Here is a 24,047-nt window from a genome sequence, read left to right as displayed (position 1 = left end):
GAGTTCTTCAGGGCCGCTCCTGGAGTTCCCAGGGGAACAGCACAACACCCCATCAGGTTGGCCACTGTCAGTCCATCCCAGAAAGTGACACCGTTCCCTGTTCAAGAAGATTTACCCTCTACCTTCATGAAATTCGTTCCTCGCACACACACTTACCCGTTGTCGTGGAAGAGGCCAGGGAAGAGGCAAGAGAGGACACTGAGTGGACTGATGGAAAACAGGTACACATTCACTACATGGCCGGCACTGTGTAGGACTAAGAGAGACCAGACAGGGTGATGAGCCCAGGGACAGCCAGTGAGGATGCTCAACACATCTAAGTGCCAAACAGATACGGAGGCTGAAACAGCACCCTTGCGGTCTGGGCCGCTGACTTATAATCAACCTCCTGCTCCTCCCCCACTCCACCCTCAAACACAACCACACAAAGTCTGAAATTATGCCATTAGAAGCTCATTCCTTTGGTTTCTTTCACGGATCTGTTTAAAGCGTAAGAACTAGGAAAGCAATCATTTGTACCCTTGTGCTGGAGTCTTGCTGGACTGTCAGTTAGAAGTTGAGGGGTGCCCTTGAAAGTATAGGCAAAGCCATTTAGGTCAGGGTGGGCTCCTGGGTTTAATTTCATCCCACAGCCCAGCTCACTCCATCCTTATGGAGAAGGCCACCTGAGATCCACGTTAAAGTTAAGTGCAAGTGAGGATGGGGAGGAGCAGAAGCTAGCAAGGGCAGCAGGCACCCCAGAGAGGACCCCAGGGTGGCAGCCCCTGCCTGTGAGGATGATGGCTGTGGACGCGATGAGGCGATGGAAGTCCACAGCGGCGTCGAAGGGAATGTAGCGGTTGAGGAAGGTCTCCCGCAAGAAGGTGATGAGGTTGCGACACATGGTGAGCAGGATGTAGGAAAACATGAAGGAGATGCTGGCCGCCGTGCCCCGGGACAGGATGATGCCCACGCGGGTGGTATCGGTGATGCCACTGTGGTGTGCCGCAAAAGCGTAGTCTGTGGAGGAAAAACAGTGCAGTTGTAGGTGACACCACTGTCACTTACCGCAGCCCATCACCAGGGTGTGTGTGTCACCCACAGTCCGCCCCAATCCCAGGCCCCAGGCTTGTGGTATATGATGTCACTCACAGTAGGCTCTCTCCAGGAAGAGCGCCCCAGTGATGGCGTAGAACACGGCCACGCAGCCTATGTGACGCCGGTAGTTCTCGACGAAACGCTTGAACTGCTGCAACGTTTGGTGGCGGCGGCTGTGTTGAAACTTCTCTCGGTGGGCCTCGGTGAACAGCAAGGGCTGGAAGGATGTAACCCTGGGAGACAGGAAGCCTTAGCCCTTGGCCGGTGGGACTCAATACCAGTGGAAACCTGCTACCCCAAGGGGTGTCTCTGAGGGACAGCCTGGGAAGGACGGTCTCACCAAGCAGGGTTCAGATCCAAAGGCTACGCCTATCGTCTAAGTGAGAGTGGGACCTCCAAGTGGTCATTTCATCTCTGGGGATACACTCCACCTACACCAGGGTCCATTCACAGACAGCCCCTTCCCTCCCTGTCTGTAGTTCCAACCAGGAACCCACAGGGAGCCTTTAAAAGGCTCAAGGGGCCTGTCATAGTTAGCTTTTCTTAAGCTGATATTCCCAGGAAGAAGGAACCTCAACCGAGGAATTACCTCCATCAGATTGGCACATCTGGGGCATTTTTTATTTTCTTGTTGACTGATATAGGCAGGCCCAGTCCACTGTGGGCAGTGCCATCCCTGGGCAGGTGAACTTGGGCTGTATAAGAAAAGTAGCTGAACAGCTGGAGGAAGCAAGCCAGAAACCAGCATTCCTCCGTGGTTTCTGCTCCAAGATCCTGCCGTGAGTTCCTGCTGCGGCCTCTCTCTATGATAGATTGTAACCCGTAAGCCAAATAAGCCCTTTTCTCCCCAAGTTGCTTTTGGTCATGGTTTTATCTCAGAGACAAAAACCTAAGCAGGGCAGGGCCTCGATGAAGGCCCCTCTGATTTCCCAGACAGAGGTGAGAAAACATCCCTGAGTCCTGACGCTCCCTTGACCTCCCTACCCTTCTAGCATTCATCAGCAGGGAACTGTAGTGACAGGCACACCAGACTCACTGCACCAAAGCATTCTGGGGCAGAGAGTATTTCTCTGCCTATAAAGCAGAGTGCCCATGGATTGCTGAAGGGATACACAGACCATAGGGGCCAAACAGGCATACTTCTTGCCAAATCTCCGTCGAATCTCTTGAGGAGGGTCTGTGTCCATGGGGCACTGTAGTCTCTGTGGTGATGCCTCAGTCTTGATGTTGTTGCGGGCACAGTGGGTCCTCATCCTGGGCGAAGGGCTAGGAAGGAAAAGCAAAAGGTATCGACCATCTATAACTGTGTCCTCTACAAGGACACTGGGCCCAGGCACTGAGTGAGCTTTGCCAAACTCAGCAGGCTTTCTCCTCATCCACGTGGAGGAAATGGACCCTTTTTCTCTCTGTGTGAAGGTGCTACCTGGGATGGGGGCGGGTGCCCAACATCAGCCATTCTAGGGACAAAATGACAACTTCCCAATATTCCCAGATGGAAGCTTACCAGATCTTCTCCTGGCTGATGTAGGAGGCTCGACGGCAAAGGTTCTTGATGACTTCAGGAACTTCCACCCCTGCCATGCAGAGCTTGGTGAGGGAACAGCTCAGAACCCAGAGTCTAGGAGGACCTAGCTCAAGGCACAGGGTCCCTCCCCTCTTTCCTATGTTCAAACCCTTAGAAAGTCTCCATCCAGAGAAGATCCTGCCTCTGGAGACCCCAACCCCAGCTCCTGGCCCCAGTGAGAACTGGACTCACCTATCTACCAATCAATGATAGAGAGCTATAAGAGAGGTCACTAGCCGGGTGGTGGAGGAAACCAAAACAATAAGTGAAAAAATTAAAGCCAGGTGATGGCACATGCCTTTAATCCCAGCACTCGGGAGGCAGAGGCAGGCGGATCTCTGTGAGTTTGAGGCCAGCCTGGTCTACAGAGTGAGTTCCAGGAAAGGCACAAAGCTACACAGAGAAACCCTGTCTCAAAAGAGATCGCTCAAAAGTCTTTCTGTGTTTGAAAATGTTCATAATAAAAACACTTCATCTCATTATTCCCATCAGGACTGAATGCTGAGAGCAAGGCAAGGCTGAGCTGCAAATCCAAGTTCTTTTGGTGGTGGTGGGGAGGGGGGAATGTTGAGACGGAGTTTTCTCTGTGTAACAGCCCTGGCTGAACACTGAAATTCAAGTGTTTAAAGAATTATTTGTTTTAAATTTATGTTTATGAGTGTTTATATCCATGGATTTATGTGTATCACATGCATGCCTGATGCCAGAGGAAGCCAGAAGAGGACATCTGATCCCCTGAAACTTGGTCACAAATAATGGTGAGCTGCCATGTGGGTGCTGGGAACCGAACCTGGCACTCTATAAGAGCATCAAGTGCTCTTAACCACTGAACCATCTCTCCACGCCCAAGTTCAAGTGTGTAACACCAAGTACAGATATCTATACTCTCCAACTGTTCAGCAAACATCGAATGTGGCAAAATAGTAATCACAAGCCAGTCTTGGTGAAAGAGAAGGGCTGTTTGTAGAATCCTTGAGCCCTTTTCCGTCACATCAGATCTTTCCAAATAAGATCAGAAGCGAAGAACGAAGCACAGTGCTGATTAAAAGGAAAATGAGACACTACACATTGTTAACCTTTCGCTTAATCCTCAGTCCCCTGTAGATTGTCAGACTTAAGAGTTAAATTGTAGCCTGATGCTACATACCTCGTCATTGAGTGAGTTTCCCAAATACTCCTCTTTATTTGCTCATCTGTAAAATCTGGCATTATCACAGTACTTAAAACACGAGACGGTGTATACGTAGCAGAGGGCTGGCATATGTTAAAGTCTCAGAACCATCGTGCAACAGCTGGAGTGATGGGTAAGTCCCTGCCCTGCCTTCTTCCTGCTTTATTTCCCAATGGAAATACCAAAAGTCAGAAAATACACTGAAAAATTTTGAATAGGGCAAGAGGGTAGACATCCTAGGGATTTCCACCAATTCACCACCTTTTATACCTTCTAGAAATAAAATCAAAATTTACTCACTGCCCTCTGAGAGGGATGCAGACTAACTTCATCTTGGGAATCACCCCTCTCCCTGTCCTCCTAACCCCTCTTTTCCCAATGTACATTTCATGCATCCTGATGGGGTGCTTTAGTGGCATGTTCAGAAGTGTCTTTTGATAAGTGGATATTCCACTTCATTAAAAGTTCTTCCATTAGATATAGCAGGACCGAAGGACATGCCATAAATGCACATGGGGCCACACAGAAGCACAGGTTAGGTCCCTACCCTACAAGTGCAGGCACATACCATGTGTACACTACACTCAAAGAGAGAAAATGCCTGTTTCCATTTAGCTTTGCTTCTTGGATGGAATAGTTTGTGTTAAATATGCCCATGTTGAATGATTTGGCAAATGTGTCTAGCTTGACAGGCATTTTTATATCAGAGAGCCTAAACAGCATTATTTTCAGCGGTCAGGTCCTACTGGGCCTGGCTCAGAGATCCTTGCCAATTTTGAGAGAGCCTGATGTTTGCTTTGCTGACTGGGTTGAAGACTCTTAAACACATCACCTGCCTAGAAAAACACTTCGGAAAGAGTTTTTAAAAGGAAAACGAGACACTACACATTGTTAACATTCCACTTAATCCTCAGTCACCTGCCCAGTCATCTCAGGCCTGACTATCCCCAGGACTGTGTAGCCTGGCTCACTTCCAGGTGCCTCCCTGGCCTCTGCCCTCAGGCCAAGGGCCCATTGTTTGGCTTCCTAGGAAGCCACAGGATCAGCTTTCCTCTTCACTGGCTCCCCTTGCTGTCAGTCAGGCTCAAGGAAGCCTTTGCAGAAGTTTATCCACATCTTGCCCAATGATGCTGCCAGCCCCCACTTTTCTCATAATCCCGGGAAGGACTGCGTTTGGTCTCAACATGTCCCAAGGAAAATCTCAAGCTACAAAGACATTGTGACAGCTCAGAGCAGGCCACACACAGACCCCCTGCTTTTGTTATCGGTCCCTTCCTTCACTCAGACCCTGGCCCCCACCCACTTGAGTCAGACACAGGTAGGGCAGGGAGTAGTGGGTATGACAGTAGTGTTGGGTCTTGATGTACTCAGCAAATGTGTACTGAGCACTTAGCCAGGAGATAGGGGAGGAGTTGGAGGATAAAACCCCCAATATTCCACCCTCTGTCCAGAACCATACAACCTAGTCACTGAGAATGTAGCCTGGCCCAAGCAGGGTTGTAACAAACAGACACTGTTTCTTCCCTGCTCTGGGCACTAAGCTTAGAGGTACAGGGGTGGGGTGGCTTTGGCAAGGACCCAGGAGAAGCAGGGTTCCGGTCAACATCTCCTACCGCAAACTGGGTGTAATAGCAATATGTCTTTTGTCTCAGCACTTAGGAAGTAGAGATAGGAGGATTGCCACAAGTTCAAGGCCAGCCTGGTGTAATAGCAAGCTCCAGGCCACCCAGCCATGACATAGCAAGACTGTCTCAAACAAAAAAAGTATCCCACCCCACCCTCACCCCACCCACTGCAGCAGCCAGGCTACATTCCTGGGCCCAAGGCATTTCTACCCTTCTTGGGCCCTTTTCTCTGTACAAATAAAAATAAACTAGCAATTTTATTTGATAATTACATGGGAATAAAAGAGAATATAATCCACGCTGGCTATATTATATATTCATTATTCTATTGATTTTTCTTTTGGTTTTTAAATAAAGTATTTCTGTGGGCTCCCAAAAGTATGTAGGAATTATGCCTGACGCTAAGTCAGCCCCGCCAGCCAGGCAACCCCACCTTTGACACAGAGCTGCGTGAATCGGAGATCACTGTCGTGGTCCCGTAGCATGAAGTGGAAATCTTCCCAGGTCAGCTCTTCCTTGTCCTGGAAGCCCGACTCCCGGAACATGGACTCCACCACCTCAGCCAGCTGGTCCTTGGACAGGCAGTTGTTGGAGATCTCAATGAAGGACCTAGGGTTGGGAGCAGGCACCAAGCCCAGACACAAAGGCTCACTGACTATCCCACCAGGCCGTCAGGGCCCCACACAGCAGGGTCCCAGCTAGCTGAATCCCAAGTTCCCTACTGGTTCTAGAAGGCTCTGGTTAGGAAAGATGAGGAGGAAGTCCCCTACTTCTCCTTTACAGCTATCCCTCTGATGGGCCAGTCTCCTGGCAGTCCCGGTCCTGACTTACTCTCCTGGCTGTTGGAGAGAACCAACCTTAACATCCTAATGAACTCATCCTTGGAAATGAGGCCATTCCCGTCAAAGTCATACATTCGGAACATAAGGCGAGACTTCTCCTCAGGGGAGCCTGAAAGAAGGAGGGTTCTGTGAGGAGAGCCCTACCCAACCTCCAGAACCCCTTACCAGACTTCCTGGCACCTGCCATAGTGAAAGACCTAGCCTCGGGGCTCTCTGTTTTCAACAGGTCAGCCACACTTCAGCTTCAGTGACCCACCTCTGTCTGAAGAATTATTTTCTCCTTTCTCACCTTTCATGAAGACCACAAGGATGTCCAGGAACTCCCGGAAGGATAGGTAGCCATTGCCATCCTTGTCGGCCAGAGAAAACATGGACTCCACAAACATGTCCTGGGGCTTGAGGCCCAGGGAGTCTGCAAACTCGGCCCTGCTCAGTTCACAGGTCAGGGCCTCACGCACTTTCATCGAGGAGTCCAGGGGCAGAGTCCCTGCATCTGCCTGATCGATGTCTAACACCTGCATTCAGGCAGACACAGGGGTGGGGGTGGGAGGTCAGTGAGAGGAGGCAACCTTCACTTGCAGGTTGGTGAGACCACTTTCTGAAGCTTCTCTCTGGCACATACCCTCACAAGCCGCCCAGGTCTGTAAGTTACATTTACACTACAGAGGCCTGGCCCCCACCGACTTAGCTGATTGAACCAAGTATGCACATTTGACCCAACCTGGGTATTTGGAGTTACAACCAAGAGGTCCCAGACACATGTAACCTGAGCATGATGTGTTCAGAGACACACAGAGGGAAGAAGAGTCAGAGAGAAAGTAGAGAGAATTGAAGATAGGCCTTGCTTGCCAACAGCATTCTCTCCCAGATCTTTCCAAGCCAATGGGAAGTCCTCCTTTTGGGGTGCCTGAGACTATGTGACTTCTTTATGTCTGTTTTACATCGGAAGGGGTTGGGAGAGGAGAATTCTTATTACAGGCCATCTCCATCTTACTCAGGGACTGCGCCAGCAAGAGAACAGACTGTGAGGGAAGCAGGTAGGCCACAGGCCATAATACCTGTTTTTCCTGCCTGTCAACAGATGCTCAGTCCAAGCCTGGCTGTGTTTTCATGAGGCAAACACTGCGGCCTCAAACAAGGTGCTTTAGTGGAAAGAGCCTGGGGCTGGAGGTAAGAGACCTGGGTTCATGTCCCAACCCTGCCACCGGTGTGTTGCATGACCTGGGGCACATCCCTTTGGTTGTCTGGGCTTCCTTTCCTCACTTGCCCTACTTATCTCCCAGGTTGTTATGAAGATCAACAAGAGAGGCTGTGTGGGAAATGGTCGGAAAGTGGAAAGTGCAGGGCAGCTATGGGGAGATCTAACAGTCCACCAAGCTCCCAGGACGAGGTCTTCCCTTCATCTTGAGGAAATCGGAACTGATGCAGACGCCCAGACCCCACTTGTGCCTTAGCAAAGAGCCCCCTCCCACCAGCTGGGGGTCCCCTGGTTCTTATGCACACTCTGTATTCAATAGTTGGAGAGTTTATCTGGCCCAGAGTCCGTGTACACATGCCTCCTGTGTGAATTCTCTCCCAGCTGGCCAGCTTGCTCCTTCTTAGACACTCATTTTCCCTGTTCCACAATGCTCCTCTGCTCAGTCCCACCCACTGCTTTCTCCTGGGCCAAGCTTTTTCCAAGTCCCTTCCCAGTCTTACCTCCACCATGATCTCACACCAGACTGGAAGCTTTTCTTCTCTAACGTCTTAGATCACATGTTTCCTGGATCACCTTTATACTCTGCACCCCAGCCTTTTGTGTGAATATCATCACCATCCCAGTAGAACAATTAGCTCCTTGGGACTCACACTGTATTTATGTCTTCCTTGAGCCCCATGCTAGGAACAGAACCCCGAGTCTTACACATCCCAGAAAGCACTTTATCACTGAAGTGATAGCCACAGACACTCTTGGTTCCAAGACAGTAGTAGTCCAGGCTGGATTTGAACTCCCAATCCTCCTGTTTCTCTCCCTTCACAGCGCTAGGATTACAACTGTGTGTCACCATGCTTTCTACATTTTGTCTCCTATCTCGACTTCAGTGTTCTATCCAGGTTGTCTTTAATTTTGTACTAGATGTGGACATCGGTCTTGGGATTTTTCCCTTCTACCTAATTTTTCCACAGCTTTCTGGTAGTTCTCAGAAGTCCATATGGTAGATATTAATGCTTCAAGGTGCACTCCCCAAAGAAGGGATGGACTATGGTTCTCGCCCCGATAGGAAATCACAACATGTCCACACGGTTGGGCTTTCCCGGCGGACGGCCTAGTTATTTCCAGTTCAAAATAGCCATTTCCAGGTCAGAACATCTCCGTGGCTAGGACTCCGTGGCTTTACATGGTTGCATAAAGCGTGCACGGCCATGCAATCTACGTGCATGCGTGGAGTAGCCATATGTGGTCCTGTACGCATGCGCGGCTCACTCTTTAAAAAGCCGGCGCCATTTTGCACAGGTTTCTCTTCTCTCCTCTTCTCTCCCCTCTTCTCTCTCCTCTTCTTCTCTCCTCTCCTCCTCTTCTCTCCTCTCCTCACATGTGTGCTTCACACAGGCCTGTCACCTCTATCCTCTATCCTTATTAATAAACAGCTCTTCTGTGGATCTGTCGTGTTCGGGACATGTTCCTCACGGGTAAGAGCGCCACCTAAATAACTAACATTGGTCCTGAGCATTCCCTGGTCACAGAAGGATGCTGCTACGTGCCATGGCCTGATTTCTGTGTGCCTCAGATGGTACAGGCAAATGGGTAAGAGCGCCAAAATAAATAACTAACAGCCCCCTCCACCCCTCACCCCCACCCCCAGCTTGCTCTGCTTCATTCCTGCACACTGTCTTCCTGGAGCCTTACACTGGGAGACAGGATTGAGAAGGGTAGAAACATCTCCACAGTAAGTGTGAAAAGAACTCCCCAGAGAGTATTTTGCAGAAGAGTACCAGCTCTTCACCTGGGCCTTCAGACGCCTCAGAGCAGATTAAATCCTGGCATCTACGCCTTTATTTTGTGTATCTCCTTTAGGCTTGGGTTTCCTGCTTGGGCTGGACAGAAGACTAGGGAGTTAAGAGCACATACCGCTTTCCAAGGGAACCCAAGTTCAGCTCCCAGCACCAACATTCGGTTTCTCAGGAGGTTCACAACCATCTGCCTATCATTCAAGTTGCAGAGGGATGTGATGTCTCTGCCCCACCTCCATGAACACAATTAAAATACCCCCCCCCTTTTTTTTTTAACCAAAACAAAAAACCTTCCTGTGGTATTCGGGTGACCAGCCTTAAATCTACCTAACTACCTCATCCCTTTTCAAGGCTGAAGACTTCAAGATGAGAGTAACAAAGGTGTTTGGCCACCGGATTTTAGAACCTGTTCCAGACCCCTGCAAGGAGCCTGAACACTGTAGTTACTGCCTAAACCCTCAGTCCCCTTGTCTTCAGGAGCAGCGGAACCCACAGGCAGGCCAGCCTATGATGAGATTACTAAAGAGAAGCAGGTACTCCATGAGGAACTGAGGCTGCTCACCTAAGCAAAATGAATCATCTTGTGGGAACCAGAATGTTCCCTAAGGGACAAGGAGCAACACATTCTCGGGAGGCAATGTGCAGAACTGAAACTGAAATTCTAATCAACCAGACTGTGCCTTGACTAAAGCTGACTGACAGTGCCTCTGGGCTCCCTCCTCTGCCCTTTCCCTGTATAATCTGGAAGAACATGTCGGATCCCCCCAAAGACAGTGTGGCAGTGTTCCCTCTCTGTCTTCCCCAACATGACTACGTGGATTAGATTCCTTCCCTGACTAGCCACCATTACCTTGGTTTGTGAGGCAAGTGGCTGAAGCTAATTAGTTGGGACATGCCCCTAGCCCCGCCCCTCCAGATCTGGTCTCTGGCCTAGGACTCCAGGAACATAAAAAAGTCTGGTGACTTGACCTAAATCATGAGAGACTTACGAGCTGAGAATTCAGACCTTGAGAAAGCACCCACATGACCTCAAGCAGGTAAGGATGCCACCATAGGTGCACACACGTACACACACACACACACACACACACACACACACACACACACACCCCTGATCCCATGCACACACCTGGGAGAAAAGGTGCCTGAAGAAAGTCTCCAGGAGGTGACTCCTTTGCTCCCTCGTCACTGCTGCCCTCATCAGCTCCTGTTCTCTCAGCTCCCACTCCTGGAAGTTGAGCTCACTCTCCTTCAGAGCCCCCCTGATGTTTTCTACCAATGCTTGTCGCTCTTCCTCCGCATTGAACAGCAGCACCTACAGAGGCAGCAGGGGCAAACGTCAGAACCTCCCAGAGAGCGGTGCTTCACCAGGATCACACCAGGGCTCATCGGTGTGGCCTTGCGAAAGAGATACCGTCTTTCCATTTACAGAAGAGAATGTGAGCGTACCCGAGCCGTTTACTCCGTACTGGACAAAAGCGGGAGGTGGCGAGGAGAGCAGAGAGTGGAGTGGACTGTCAGTGGGGTAGTCGGAACCCACAATCAGCCCCCTGATTACTCCCCTCCAAGCGCCTGGAAATCCACTTGACTGACGTGAGAGAATAGGGAAGAGGACCCAGGTTCTTCCAGGAACTCCTAACTGGGACATATAAGAACATCCTTCATAAAGGAGGAAGCTGCTGCCATGGCTGCCAGAGTACGAGGAAACCGTGTCACCCAGCACGGTTCAGAACAAGACAGACACATTCTAATTTAACTCTGCTCAGTCACTACAACTAGAGGCCAGAAACCCTGCCTCTCCATGTTCCCTCCCTTCCACTTAACTGCCGCGGCTGTGATGGGGGCGGGCTAAGCCATACCAGGTCATACTCCTTTGGGATCTTCAGCAGCAGGGTGCGGCGGCCACGGTTGCTGGACAGGATGAGGTTGACCTGCTGTGGGGGCCGCAGCTGGATGGTACGGAGCACGGTGAGCCTGCCATCAACTACTCGGATCTGTCCTGGCTGCAGGTGTATGAGCACCGGCCTGCAGGGTTCCCTGCGGCCCTGCCACTCCGAGGCTGGAAAGCAAGAGATGGGGCTGGGTCAGCTGCGGTGTAGCAGACCACATCAGGAAAGAGGGGGCCAGGAGAGGGTCTCAGCAGCAGCATGGCCCCTTCCTAGGCCCTGAGGGTCATTCCCTCCTCAACAGTTGTGCTGTTCCTCTAACCCATGAGGAGAATAAGGACCACTGTTCCCTGAGTGTTTCCTGGATGCTCACTGTAGTGCTTCGAATTAGTTATTGTATTTCTTCACAACCTAAGATACAGGCACCATTAGGATCCCCATTTTACAGCTAAGAAGAAACAGGTTTAGAGTTTTAAAACAAAATCTGCCTAAGGACCAACAGCCAGTCCACAGTGGAGGCACAAAGATTCCAATCCATGCTTGACTTCAGACCTTCATTAGTTAACCCTGTTAATTCCAGCGTAAGATGCTGCAAAGCCATCAAGGACTTGTGAGTCACAGCCCTTTGAAATGAAGGCAGGATCTTATGACTTTTCCACTGCTCTATCACATCCCATTTCTTTAGGATCATCGGGAGGAGCTCTGAAACTTGGAAAACTGCAGGTCCAATGCCTATCATACCTTTCCCCCATCTGCCCAGGCTTTACCTACAAGAGCCCTAAAAACTAAAACAAAAACAAAAACAACAACAACAACAACAACAACAAAAAAAAAAAAAAAAAAAAAAGAGCAGCCTTTTCCACAGGCTTCTGGGGTGGGGATAGGGACCAGAGCCCTAAGTCATATCCTTCCCATCACCACCCTGGCTACTCCCAAGCCTACCTTCCACTCCCCCTACAAGCTTCTCAGACATGATGCTCTGGCGGTCCTTTCTCTGGAGTCTCTTGAAATTCCTCATCCGAAGCCGGGCAACAATCCAGGCGCTGAGCAGGCTGACTGATGTGAGAGCAGGGTAGGGTGCAGGGCACAGTGAGGGTGGGAGGAGATGGGAGTCGCTCCCTTCTCGATGCCTTTTCTTAGGAAGGGTGCCCACTAGTCCTGCCCTTCCGACTCTCCAGCTGCTGCACAACTTTCAAACTGTGAGGCTCCAAGAAAGGAACGACCTCGCCTCCCATGGGGAGCTCTGGACAATGTCTAAAATATCAATCTTGTCACCAAACGCTTCCATTACTCAGGTCCGTTCCCAGCCAGGGACTAAGTCGACACTTGGATTCCCCAAACCACAAGCTAGATACACCATACCAGACTGCCAGGCCACCCACACACACCCTTCCCATGTTCCTGCTCCAGAAACTGTGTCTGCCCCAGCTCTGCTTCTCACGTGAGCATTTGTCCCCAACAGTCCCCTAGGCTGGCAGGCTCTCACAAACAGGTGCGGCCAGGACTCTTACAGACTTGACCAAGCTAGGCCTAGGAGCATCTCAGGAGATGGAGGAGGCAAATCTCCTTGGAGCTCACTCATCTGCAGCTAGATACCTTTCTTCCCCTTGTGTCTTCCTTCCCACCCAGAGGGACAGTTACTCTGAACACCCCCTAGATGACACCTTTCATTAGCCCCGCCTTATCTACCCATCACTCTCCTACCTAAGGGGAAGCAGCAAAGGGTCCCAATGGTGAGTCCGAAGCCAAATCCACTGCCCTTGAAATAGTCCCGGATGAAGAGGGGGACACAAGCTGGCAGGCCCTTGGTGCTCAGCTGACTTGGCTGTGGGCAGGGGTCTCCTGGGGAGGCAGAGGAGGTCATAATACTGGGTGCTGGGCCACAATCTGGCACAAGCTCACTGAGAAGGGTGATAACAGAGAAGGTGAGGGAATACTGGGAACTAGAGAAAGGGGCTGTTTCCCCCTGTCATTGTAGCAAGATCATGGCATTCGCTTGTGTGGGTAGCAAGCAGGTCCCAGTATGAATTTCAAAATCTCTAACGACACCCCTCCCTCTAACACACACACACACACACACACACACACACACACACACACACACACACACACAGAGGGAGAGAGAGAGAGAGAGAGAGAGAGAGAGCGAGCTTCTTTCTCCACCCCTGTGAGTATAATAACCTTGCTCTCATTTGGCTCTCCTCATGCTACTCACATCCCCTTTGAACGCAAGCGTCCTCCCCAGGTCTTTGAAAGAATTGGTCTCTCCCCCAATTTGTCACCTCCCTCTTGTACACAGGGAAACTGTATGTGGCAGCCCTGATGCCCAAAACCAAACTTCTCAAGGGCAGAACCCTAGCTCACACCACACTTCGAGTGTTCATCCAGGCACATCAAACCAAGCCTACAGTTGAGGAAGGACAAGACTCTGGACCTACACCCCTCCAGCCATCTCTAGGTCACTTACCTGCAAGCCAAAAGAAGACATTGGGCTGCAGGACTCTGGGGTCCACGTTGGTGACAGCCACTAGAATGTCCCTCAGGGAAGTGTTTCTGATCTCTGCAATCTCTTCCTTAGAAAACAGTCTGGGCATAGGAGAGGTGGGGAGCTGTCATGGTTAGGGAGAGACCTAGGACCCCACACTCAGGTATCCCATGCAAAGAATCCCTGGTCCACAGCTGTTTGTGACAGTCTGCCAGCCTAGGGAGCTGTCAGAGACAAACCCTCACTCGAGAGACCCAGAGGGGCTGGAATTGAGGCCTGTGGGGGCTGTTTAGGGCCAAGCAGGGGGCCTGTGGTCCAGGCCACAGTGGATCTGAGACAAGGCCCAGGCAAACCGTACCCATTCCTGCTGTTCTCAAACCAGTAGCGGTCACCATCTCGCAGCCTGACAAATTGGTCAAGGACAATGGTGCTGAAAAGTGGTCCAGGATCCCCATGGCTCTCCAGAAGCCCTCCTGGGAGCAGCTCCAGCCTAGACAGGTCCTGATTGTATAGGGCAGCTGTGGCCTCCAGCACCTGGAACACAGGATGATTGAGAGGACCCAGCAATCAGCCTTGGGCAAAGAGACAGCTCCCAGGGATTAGCCGCAGGGATAATAATAATAAATGACCTGAACAATAACTCATTCCTAGAGAGTATCTATTACACTCCAGGCATTGCTCTGAGTGCTTTACATAAATTAACTCATTTACAGGAAACTTTCCACATATTCAACTTCCTGTTCTGTGAAGTTTGAATAAAACCAACAGCCAGTCCTCTACAGAGTTTCTTGAGAAGGTACAGAACCTGAAAAGCAAATCAGCGTGTGAGAGATTGGATGATATTTTAAAGGGCTTCTATCCTTAGAGTTAAATAAATAAATAAATAAATAAGCTAAATCCCTAGCAATTTGTGGTCCTAGTTGCTCACATCTGTAATCCCAGCACTGAGAGACTGAGGCAGGGAATCACCATGCATGCTGCTTGTTTTGAAACAGAGTCTCACTCTATGTGCCAGACTAGCCTGGAACTAAGAAATTCCTCCCTCTGCCTCCCAAGTGCTGAGATACAGATATGTACCACCTCACCCAGTACCAGAGCTTTCCGCTCTGTTTTTAACTTAATTTTATTGTTTAATTTAACTTTTTGGTGTGTAAGTTGTGTACGAGTGCACTATGATCCACGTGTGGAGACCAGAGGACATCTTTCAGGATTACTCCTTCCACCACAGGCCCTGGGGAATGGAACTTGGCTGTCAGACTTAACAGCAAGTGCCTTTACCAGCCGGCCCTCTGACTGGCTCCTGTTCTTTGCTTCTGTTCTACCTGGCCAGATGCAGTCCATGACACCTAGCTGAAGCCAACGAGTTGTTATACTGACTTGTCTCAGGATTCCTACCGATCTTTATAAAAAGAAATGTTTTTTAAGTTTGCGAGACCATTGTACACATTACTTTTGGGGAGGGGTGAGGAGAGTATTTCTTCAGACAGGGTCTCCTGGAGCCTGGGCCAGCCTGGAACTTGCTGGCCTTGAACTCCCAAGCCTCCCATCTTTGTCTTCCAAATCCTAGAATTATAGGCATGAGATACCATGCCGGGCGTAGCACTTCCTTATAAGCCTTTTGATTCTTCCCAGTAACTCTAGTAAGGATAAAACACAATGCACTAGGCACACAATTATGGAAACACCTCTATGCCTCGGTGACTGTGCCAAGAAGAAAGTGCCAAAATGGTAAGGTAATCAAACTTGGGCTGTTGATGAGTAGGCAATGCCATTGGCCCTCAGGTGATAGTTCAGAGTGTAGCAGCTAACTTAGGGTGCTGGAATATTGATACAAAGAAACATAGCTTGTTCCTAAGTCAAGGACCTGCAACACCCACTCTAGGATCAAAAGCAACAAAACCAGTGTCTACCAAGTACATGCATTTCGTGCAATAGACAAGTCAGTACATATCCGCTGGACCTTGGCCTTCAGACTCAAAAGTCTAATCCTGCTGGACTTGGGATCTCTTGGAATCTGGACTTGGTGTACAAGGTTGGGAAAAGCGACATGCACGCATTTTGCCCTTGCACAAAGTGCTTGTCTCTGGTCACCACGTTTTACTACCCATCTTCCCTGTTTGGGAATGGGGTACCCAGGCCCTCCCACTCAGCTCTCTGGGCTCTGACCCCTCCTCACAGTGCCATTGCTCCTCCAGAGTGTAGGGTTGATGTCCTGCCAGCGGGAAATGGGAGGCAGACCCAGTGCTGCCCTGGCTTTGGTGTAAGAAGGCAGGCCTAGATCCCGACCCCGCTGCAGGCAGCTGGCCAGGTAGTCTGTACGGGAGAACTTCAGTGGACCAGGCCAGAAATCTGAAAAAGAAAGACTAAAGAGGTAGAGAAAGTCGAGGGCCACCAAGGCAGCCTCCATCCCAGACCACTCCAACCAATGCCAAGAACATTTGAGCCATGGAGAAGGAATGGGATCATGGTCGGTGGTGGATCAGAAATTCTCTCAGCAAGGGGTGACATACAGCCCTCAGCCCTGAGAATTCCTCCCTGCCTGCCTCTGCAGGTCCAGCTGGATCTCCTCTCAGGGGTCAGAGATTCACAGCCTGCAGGGACAGCCTTGGGCTCACCTCGCACATCCTCAACCACTACATGGTCCTCTCTCTCGGCAATCTGGGAGACCATGCCCAGCAGTAGCGCATCCACATCTTCAGCATTTCGTAGGTTTGGGTGCTTAAGGAGTGAGGAGACGAGGACATGGCTCATGAGACCAGAGGTTGGGCAACCTGGCTCCCTCTGCCACTTCCTTGAGCCCATTCGGTAATGTTCTTTGCTCTCGGTGGGCATTTCTCAGCTTCAGGTTAAGTCTTCACTCAGGGTAAATGAGAGTCCCACCCAAAGCTGACGTGTTGGAGAAGAGGATCTTTAAACTTTTATTCTCTCCTAGAAGATTTAACACTTGGATGGGCAAGGGCATAGAGCGTCTAGACACCCATTTTTGCTCTCTCGTTAGCCAGCTGGGTGACCGTGGAAAAGTCACAGGACCTGTCTGGATTTGCTGTTCCCCTTTTACCAGAAGAGAGACCCAGACTAGGGGTATATATACGCCACGGTAGAGCAATTGCCTAGGAGGGGTAGCATGTCCAGGTGCTCCAAAGCCTCCAGGGACCCGGAGCTGTCAAGAGGGAGGAGATACCTAGGAGGAACAGTGGCATAGTGCCCCCTCCCCTCCTGTCCTTCATGTATATAGCCCTTAGGTGAGGTTAGGGGACTGACTATTGACCAGGTCCTCAAGCTGTCCCCTTCACTCTAGCCCATCCAAGCTGCCTACTTCGGCCCCACTGACTACCTTCTTCACACACTCAGACACATGCACATACAGCATACACAACATATATATCCAACCCTGACCTCTCGACTCCAGTAGCTGTTGCAGACCCGGAGGGCTCTGGAGAAACTTGAGTTTTGATTGGCAATCCTCTGGAAGTGGCAACTGGCATTCCTAAAATGTAAGGAGCAAGAATGGTTACTGAGACCACAGGGTCCTGATCAGCTTTGGTCTCCAAGACTTCAGCCAGGGGTCCCACCTTTCCTGTTTGCTGCGTGATCAAGGCATCTGACCTTGGTAGTTACTGAACAGTCAGACTTTTGGAAGGTTCCCATCTCCCATCTGACCAAATGTCTGAAAATTCGGCCATAAATATATTCTATCCGCACCCTCTCCATGTGGATAAGAACACACACAGAGATAGCAGCCATGCACACACAGTTAGGGGTCCTTTGATAGCCACTGAACACTGGTTCTAGCACCCTCAAAAATAGCAAATCCATGGGTGCATATATCCTTTATGTAGAATGGAATAATATTTGCCTATAATCTATGCACATCAGCCCACACAGTTTAAGTAATCTCTGGGTCTTTGTATGTATGTTTATGCACGGACATATTCATGTACGATTGGGTGCCGGCACATGTGTGGGTGTGTATATATGTGTGTATCCATGCATGTGAAACCCAGAGGTTATCCTCAGAGTCAGTCCTTGGAAGCTGCTCACCTTGGTTTTTTGGGGGTCTTTCACTGGGACCTGGGACTTGACAATTAGGCCGGGCTGACAAATTAGCCACCCGAAGGGGGTCTACCTGTCTCTGTCTTCTCAGCATGGGCATTTCTAGCTTGATCCACCACATCTGTCTTTTCACAGGATGTCAAGAGATTGAACTCTTGAACTAGGGGCCTGTGCTTGAGTGGCAAGTACTTTTGCCAACGGAGATATTTCCCCAGTCCCTACATCCTTATAATACTTAATAGAACATAAATGCTATCTATATAGTCATTAGATCTTATCATTTCAGGAAGAATGGCCCTAAAAATGTCTTCATTTTCAGTACAGAAGGAACTTTTCCAAATATTTGAAATCTGAGTTGACTGAGTAAATAGGGAGCCTAACATTATAAGGGCTGGCTATATGTAAACTACATACCTCTATTTTTTTTATTATATGTATATCATTTATAATTAGTTTTATTTATATGTATGTGTACTTTCTTTCGAGAGAGGATCTCAAGTAACCCAGGCTGGCCTTGAATTCTCTGTGTAGTAGAGGAAAACCCTGAACTCCTGTTCCTTTTGAGGCCATCTCTTGAGTGCTGGGATTAGAGATTATAAGGATGTACCACTTGTTTCTTCCTTCCTTCCTATCTTTCTTTCTTTCTCTTTTTAAGATGAAGTTTTCACATTTTGCCTACACTGGCCTTCTGAGCTCAAGTACTTCCCCCACATCAGCCTCCTGAGCATGTAGGACTATTTTAGAGACATGAGCCATGCAACCAACTATATGTATACATTTCTAAAGGATGTAAACATTTCTGTTTTGATCAGTCAAGTGTGCGCTTCTGTAATCCAACCTAGGAGGCAGAGGCAGGATGATCTTGGCAAATTCCAGGCCAGCCAGCGCTACATAGTCTTGTCTTGAAAAACCAGCAACCAGACACACACAAATAAAACAAATGATTGTGGACTGCAGACAACCAACTGGATGCACAGTGGTCTATTCAAATCTTGTTTCTCCATTTTCCCTATTCTGCCTAGAAACAAACTGATATAACCCTATCCTGAGGGCTCCAGAAGGCAGGTTTTTGTTAATAATGGGTCCAAGGCTCAAATATGTGAACCCCCTCTCCTACCTCATATAGACCCCAGGAGGCACCATGGTAGAGAAGAACTGCTCAGAGGCCACCACAAACTCTGGGGAGATGCTGGGGTCCAGAAATGGATGGTATCCTGAGGTAAGAGAAGAAATGGTCACGTTAAGGCTGTAAATCCCCACTACCACCCTTCCTTCAAAAGACACTTGGCCATTTCTCAGCCCCCTTCCCCTCACCTGCATACTCTGGGGGAGTTTGCTTCAGGAAGCTGGGCAGCCATTCATACATTGCAATGTTCTGAGGATCAAGAGGTAAAGACACATGTGTAGGACTGGGCCAGGCAGGTCACTGAGCCCAGGAAAGCTTACATGTAGACATGAAGACCCAGCAGAGACGATGACGGGGGATTTAAAAACAACAGCACTAAGAACCAGATTCTTCAAAGAATTTACTGAGGAGAAGGAAATGTTAAGGAATGATCAAACCCAAAATGATCTGGTATAAACAGAGCTCTGCCTCTCTATCACTTACAGTAGTTTTTCCGGCTCTCCAGGAAGAGGGGCCATCTTGGAAAGGGGCATCAGGGCGAGGGGTGTTGTCCAAGACTAGGGAAGCTTTGCTGGGGGAGCAGAGCCTCCCTGGATCCTGCACACAGGTAGGCAAGGGGCAGGTGGCACCACTCACCTGGTAGGTGGCAATGACCCTCTTGCGTGCATGCTGGAACAGCTCCTCATCCCCCCAGTGTGGGTGCTCCTGCGCCAGCTTCCTGGCACACAGGTTATGGTAGCGAAACCACAGCAGTCCCAGCGCCTGCAGGAAAGGCTCCCTGTTCCCTCGCTGGGCCCCGAAGGCTGCATCCATGTGGAGACCGTGGGGGGTGGAGGAAGGAGATGGGGGACACCATGAGCCAGACCCACAGGCAGACCCTTCCAGTTCAGCCCGCCCCCCATCAGCCTGGTGCCTCCAACCCTGCTCCTTCTGCCAGGACCCTTCAGTCTCACCGAACATCTCCTGCGGCCCTCCCTGCCCCGTGGCGGGGTCAGGTGCCATCCACATAAGCAGAGGGTCCTGGGATTTCCGCGGGAATGCAGGATCGGCCCCCGATGCCAGCTGTCCTCCTGAGAAGCTCCTCAGCGCATCGCTCCAGGAGTGAGAGGAGCCATAGATGGCACTGCCATCCAGCCAGCCAGTCACCTGGTTGGTCTGTGGGAACACGTGGGTGCATGGGGTCAGGTGTCTGCGGGTGGGAAAGAGCCTCACCCTGCCCAGCCTTCCCAGCCAGCCCCCAGGCCTCCAGCAGGTCCATCTGCAGACTCTCTTCCGCCTGCCTGCCTGCCTGCCTGCCTGGCCTCACCAGGTCCCGGGGGTTGCTGGGGCTCTGTCCAGTCTTGTGGTCCCAGCGGCTCCTCTGAAAGGGCAGCACCACGTTCCCGCGCTTGTCAGGGTCGAACACGGGGTCCCCAGGAGGAATGTAAATGTTGAGGAACTCTGCAGGGCAGCCTGGCGTTTCCACACTCACTAGGTCCGAGAGCACGTGGTAGCCTGCCCATAATGCAGGAGGGGTTGCTGGGCCAACCAAAGGCCATTCTCTTCCCTGCCTCAGGTATGGAGTCCCCTCCCACTCCCTTCTGGAAGCTTCAGAATAGTCATCTCTTATTATGGACAAGTCCAAGCCCTGACCTCCACATCCCCTCCCAACTCTCTTTCTCCTGGCCTGCCTGTGCCTACACCTGATCTAAGATGTTGTCAGTGTTTGGCAGTCTCCTTGGTAACTGGGAGGTGTTCGGTGATGATGCCTCAGCAGGCAGGGTTGTCAGCACCAGCTCCAACACGTAGCTCAGAGCCTCGCTGCAGGCCTGCAGCCAAGCAGGAAATCACATGGGAGCCAGCACGGGCACCCAACATGGCCAGCAGAAGTCATCATTGCTGCAGGACTAGCCACTAACCCTGTCACTGAGCTTACCATTCCCTAACACCCCCATACAGCTCTCTGCTGAGGTCAGAACCCTTCTCTCAGCCTGCTCTAGGAGCCACTGGGGCAGAAGGGTTCCAGAGACAGTCTGTCACAGTCTGTACCCCAACCCTCACCTCGAACAGAGAGGTGCCCCTTGCCTTTCCTCCATGTCCTTTCCAACACAAGGAAGACCCACACCCCCGTCAGACTTGACTTCAGCATGGGTCCCTCTCTTCTTCCGCCTTTGCCCTTACCCTACTTCACGGCTTGCTCTCCCATCTCTCACCCCCACCTTTGTTTCCTCATCCTCCATCACATGTTTTCTCCATCCCCTGACTCCTCAGGCACTGAGGTGTGCAGTGGACCCCCATGGCTATGCTCTTCCGGAGGCTGGTGTTCTCACCAAAGAAGACACCCAGGACTGTGCGGTTCCGCAGTGAGGGCTGCCCTGCAGGACCTCTCATGGCTCTGTTGCTTAGGTCTCGGGGGTTGGGCAGGTGGGGTTCTCTCAAGGGCTGGTACACACCATCTGCATAGCTGGCTGGAACAAGGCGCTGCAGAGGAGAGCCTGGCACAGGAAAGGTAAAGACACACGGATGGATTTCAAGTGTGTGTGTGTGTGTGTGTGTGTGTGTGTGTGTGTGTGTCTGTGTCTGTGTCTGTGTCTGTCTGTCTGTCTGTCTGTCTGCCTGCCTGTCTGTCTGTCTGTCTGTCAGTGCAGGTGCCTGTAGAGGTCAGAGGCATCAGAACCCCTAGACCTGGAGTTACAGGTGATTATGAGCTGCTGGACATAGAAGATCTGAACGCAGGTCTTCCGTAAGAGTTTAATCACTGAGCAATCTCTCTACTCCAGGGAGCATTCGTGACCTGACTCTCAGGCTTCCTTCCATCTTCCTTCCATACCTTGAATCCTAAAGCCTTAGATACTGGCAGCCTTTGATGATACTTGCGATAGCCTTTTGTGATACTTGCCGACTCTCAATCTCCACTGAAGGGTACCACCTTGATGCTTGGGCTGACTTCGTCCTCACCTACCTTTGCTGCCCCATCTGTGCTCCATGAGGTTGTTATACCATCCATCAAATCGCTGTACCTCCCAAGAAATGGCGTTCTGGGCTCCTGTGTGAGAATGAAGGGGAAGAGCAGCTGGGCAAGTGCGTGCAGAGGAGACCAAGCAGGCCACGGGGGAACAAGCCCTGTGATCCTAATTCTCGAGAGAGCAGGAGGCAGAGGAAGTATGGCCCCGAGGGAGAACCCGGGGCAAAGTGCTGTCTAAACTCAAGCCTACTCTTTAAGCCACCCAGTGAGGAAGACTTGACTACCAAAGTGGAATGGTGCACCAGCATGCAGTGCCTGCTAACAAATGGCCTCCAAGAAGAGGGAGGAGAGCGGCAGTCTGGGAGATGATGCAGTCTTGGACTCCTCGTATTTCAAGTCCTTGGGAGACATAGCAGGACAGAAGTTCTCCCTGGCCCTCAAAATACCGTATGAAACAAGAGCCAGCCACACCCTATAACTGGGAAGGACAAGTCATTCTGTGACCCATCACTGGGCAGGCCCAGTGTGAAGAGGGGCTTGGCTCTTCCCACTGAACAGAGCTCCAAGGCAGGGTGTGTTACCACTACCCTGGTCTTTTTCCCAGTTTCTTGGGTGAGATCAAGAACTGGTCATGTGCATGACCTTGCCCCTTCCCCCTTTGGAACATCTTGTCCCTGTTTTCATGCTCCTTCTCCTCTTCTAATTTATCTATTTTATGTGATTGGGTGTTTTGCCTGCATGCATGTCTATGTACCACACATGCTTGGTGCCCACAGAGGCCAGGAGAGGGTGACTGACCTCCTGGAATTTAGAGTTACAGACAGTTGTGAGCTGCCATGTGGATGTTGGAAATTGAACCCAGGTCCTCAGAAGAGCAGCCAGTGCCCTTCACTGCTGAGCCTCCGTTCCAGCCCTATTCCTGTTTATAATGCTACTGTAAAAACCTATAGTCCAAGAAGGAGCCTTTGGCTGTTGTGGAGAAGAGCTGAGGAAGCAGGACAAGAAGGGAGGGTCTAGAATCTTCTTTGTCAGTAAGTCAGGTGACTAGCCAGACCTCCCCCGCAAAAAAAAAAAAAAAATCCCTAGAAGACTTCTTCTCTGCTCACCTGAAAGAACAGAAGAAAGGGCTCTAACAAGAGGGAGCCCAGTCCTCTGATTGTCCTTAGACCAAGACAGGATGTCCAAGCTGTGGGTGCTGCATGCACACTGGCTTACACACACAGGTGCACATACAGACACGCTCACCAGGGGCTCAGGAAGGAAAACAGCTAAAGCTCTGATATTTGAACCTGACTAAAGATCTGGGCCAGTAGACAGCCACTCACATAAGACCAATAAAATAAGATGAACTGGTGGTAGGCTGAGGAAGGAGTCTTTGGGGGAGAGTATATCTTAGGGATCAGAGGCAAGAGCTGGGCGAAAAAAATGAAGCCCCAAAGAAAGTACTGGAAAGAACTCAAAGGTGAGCAGCTTTGGCAAGAGGGAGCGTAGGTCCGTATCACTATCTTGCCACCGCCAGCCTAGGAGTGCTACTTCACAAGGATATCCTCATTTATCATCTCCCAAGATGCAAAACACTTTCCAGATTTGCTCCTTTGCTGTTTTGAGACAGTCTCAAGTTGCCCAGGCTGACCTTGAACTCATTATATACTGGAGGATGACCTTAAATGGTCAATCCTCTTACCTCTATCTCCAAAGTCCCGGGACAGCAGGCTAGAGACTTGCTCTTTTTAACCCACCTTGTACCATCGTGGGTCCACGTCCCTCTTCAGAGCTCTGGATTGTAGAGAACAGCCATTAATTCTAAAGCTCTCAGACTTCCAAAGTGGAATTGCTGTGGGACATATTGTGTTCTGATGCTATTATTTTATTTTTGCTTTTTTCCCCCCAGCACTGGGGATGAAACCCAGGCCCTCATATATGCTGGGCAAATGCTCCAACACTAAATTATATCCCCTGACTAAGACCATTTTTATTTTATTTATTTATTTTTGGTTTTTTCAAGATAGGGTTTCTCTGTGTTGTTTTGGAGCCTGTCCTGGAACTCACTCTGTAGACCAGGCTGGTCTCAAACTCACAGAGATCCGTCTGCTTCTGCCTCCCAAGTGCTGGGATTAAAGGCATGTGCCACCACCACACAGCCCATTTTATTTTAAAAACACTGGTGACTCCTCTTTAGCTTTGGGTTAGATTTTACCCTAAGATGCTTTATTATCTTATGCGTCTACTCAGTCTTTCTTATTTCAAGTCAGGAGAACTTACCTTAACAAAAAGTAGACAGAG

General features: G+C 50.3%; 1 protein-coding gene across 1 annotated transcript in view; it reads right to left on the bottom strand.

Moving 5' to 3' along the window:
• Duox1 (dual oxidase 1) overlaps window positions 1–24,047 on the bottom strand; it is a 34,443-nt gene that overhangs the window by 10,110 nt on the left and 286 nt on the right. Inside the window, exons 2-25 of the mRNA XM_036184904.1 lie at window positions 21,762–21,845; window positions 21,130–21,294; window positions 20,127–20,314; window positions 19,774–19,975; window positions 19,457–19,623; window positions 19,009–19,069; window positions 18,812–18,908; window positions 17,038–17,128; window positions 16,257–16,359; window positions 15,818–15,990; window positions 14,000–14,175; window positions 13,624–13,742; window positions 12,861–12,998; window positions 12,099–12,212; window positions 11,130–11,329; window positions 10,400–10,585; window positions 6,569–6,794; window positions 6,295–6,388; window positions 5,871–6,046; window positions 2,582–2,651; window positions 2,218–2,343; window positions 1,132–1,310; window positions 769–999; window positions 157–256 (exon numbers count right to left, since the gene is read on the bottom strand). Coding sequence (XP_036040797.1) covers window positions 157–256; window positions 769–999; window positions 1,132–1,310; window positions 2,218–2,343; window positions 2,582–2,651; window positions 5,871–6,046; window positions 6,295–6,388; window positions 6,569–6,794; window positions 10,400–10,585; window positions 11,130–11,329; window positions 12,099–12,212; window positions 12,861–12,998; window positions 13,624–13,742; window positions 14,000–14,175; window positions 15,818–15,990; window positions 16,257–16,359; window positions 17,038–17,128; window positions 18,812–18,908; window positions 19,009–19,069; window positions 19,457–19,623; window positions 19,774–19,975; window positions 20,127–20,314; window positions 21,130–21,294; window positions 21,762–21,845 — 3,466 coding nt within the window. The remainder of the gene's footprint in view (window positions 1–156; window positions 257–768; window positions 1,000–1,131; window positions 1,311–2,217; window positions 2,344–2,581; window positions 2,652–5,870; window positions 6,047–6,294; window positions 6,389–6,568; window positions 6,795–10,399; window positions 10,586–11,129; window positions 11,330–12,098; window positions 12,213–12,860; window positions 12,999–13,623; window positions 13,743–13,999; window positions 14,176–15,817; window positions 15,991–16,256; window positions 16,360–17,037; window positions 17,129–18,811; window positions 18,909–19,008; window positions 19,070–19,456; window positions 19,624–19,773; window positions 19,976–20,126; window positions 20,315–21,129; window positions 21,295–21,761; window positions 21,846–24,047) is intronic.

The sequence above is a fragment of the Onychomys torridus genome, chromosome 4 (genome assembly GCF_903995425.1).
Source record: "Onychomys torridus chromosome 4, mOncTor1.1, whole genome shotgun sequence".
NCBI lineage: Eukaryota > Metazoa > Chordata > Mammalia > Rodentia > Cricetidae > Onychomys > Onychomys torridus.
The sequence above is the reverse complement of the archived record's forward strand: the minus strand, read 5'-3'. Positions and strand labels throughout refer to the sequence as shown.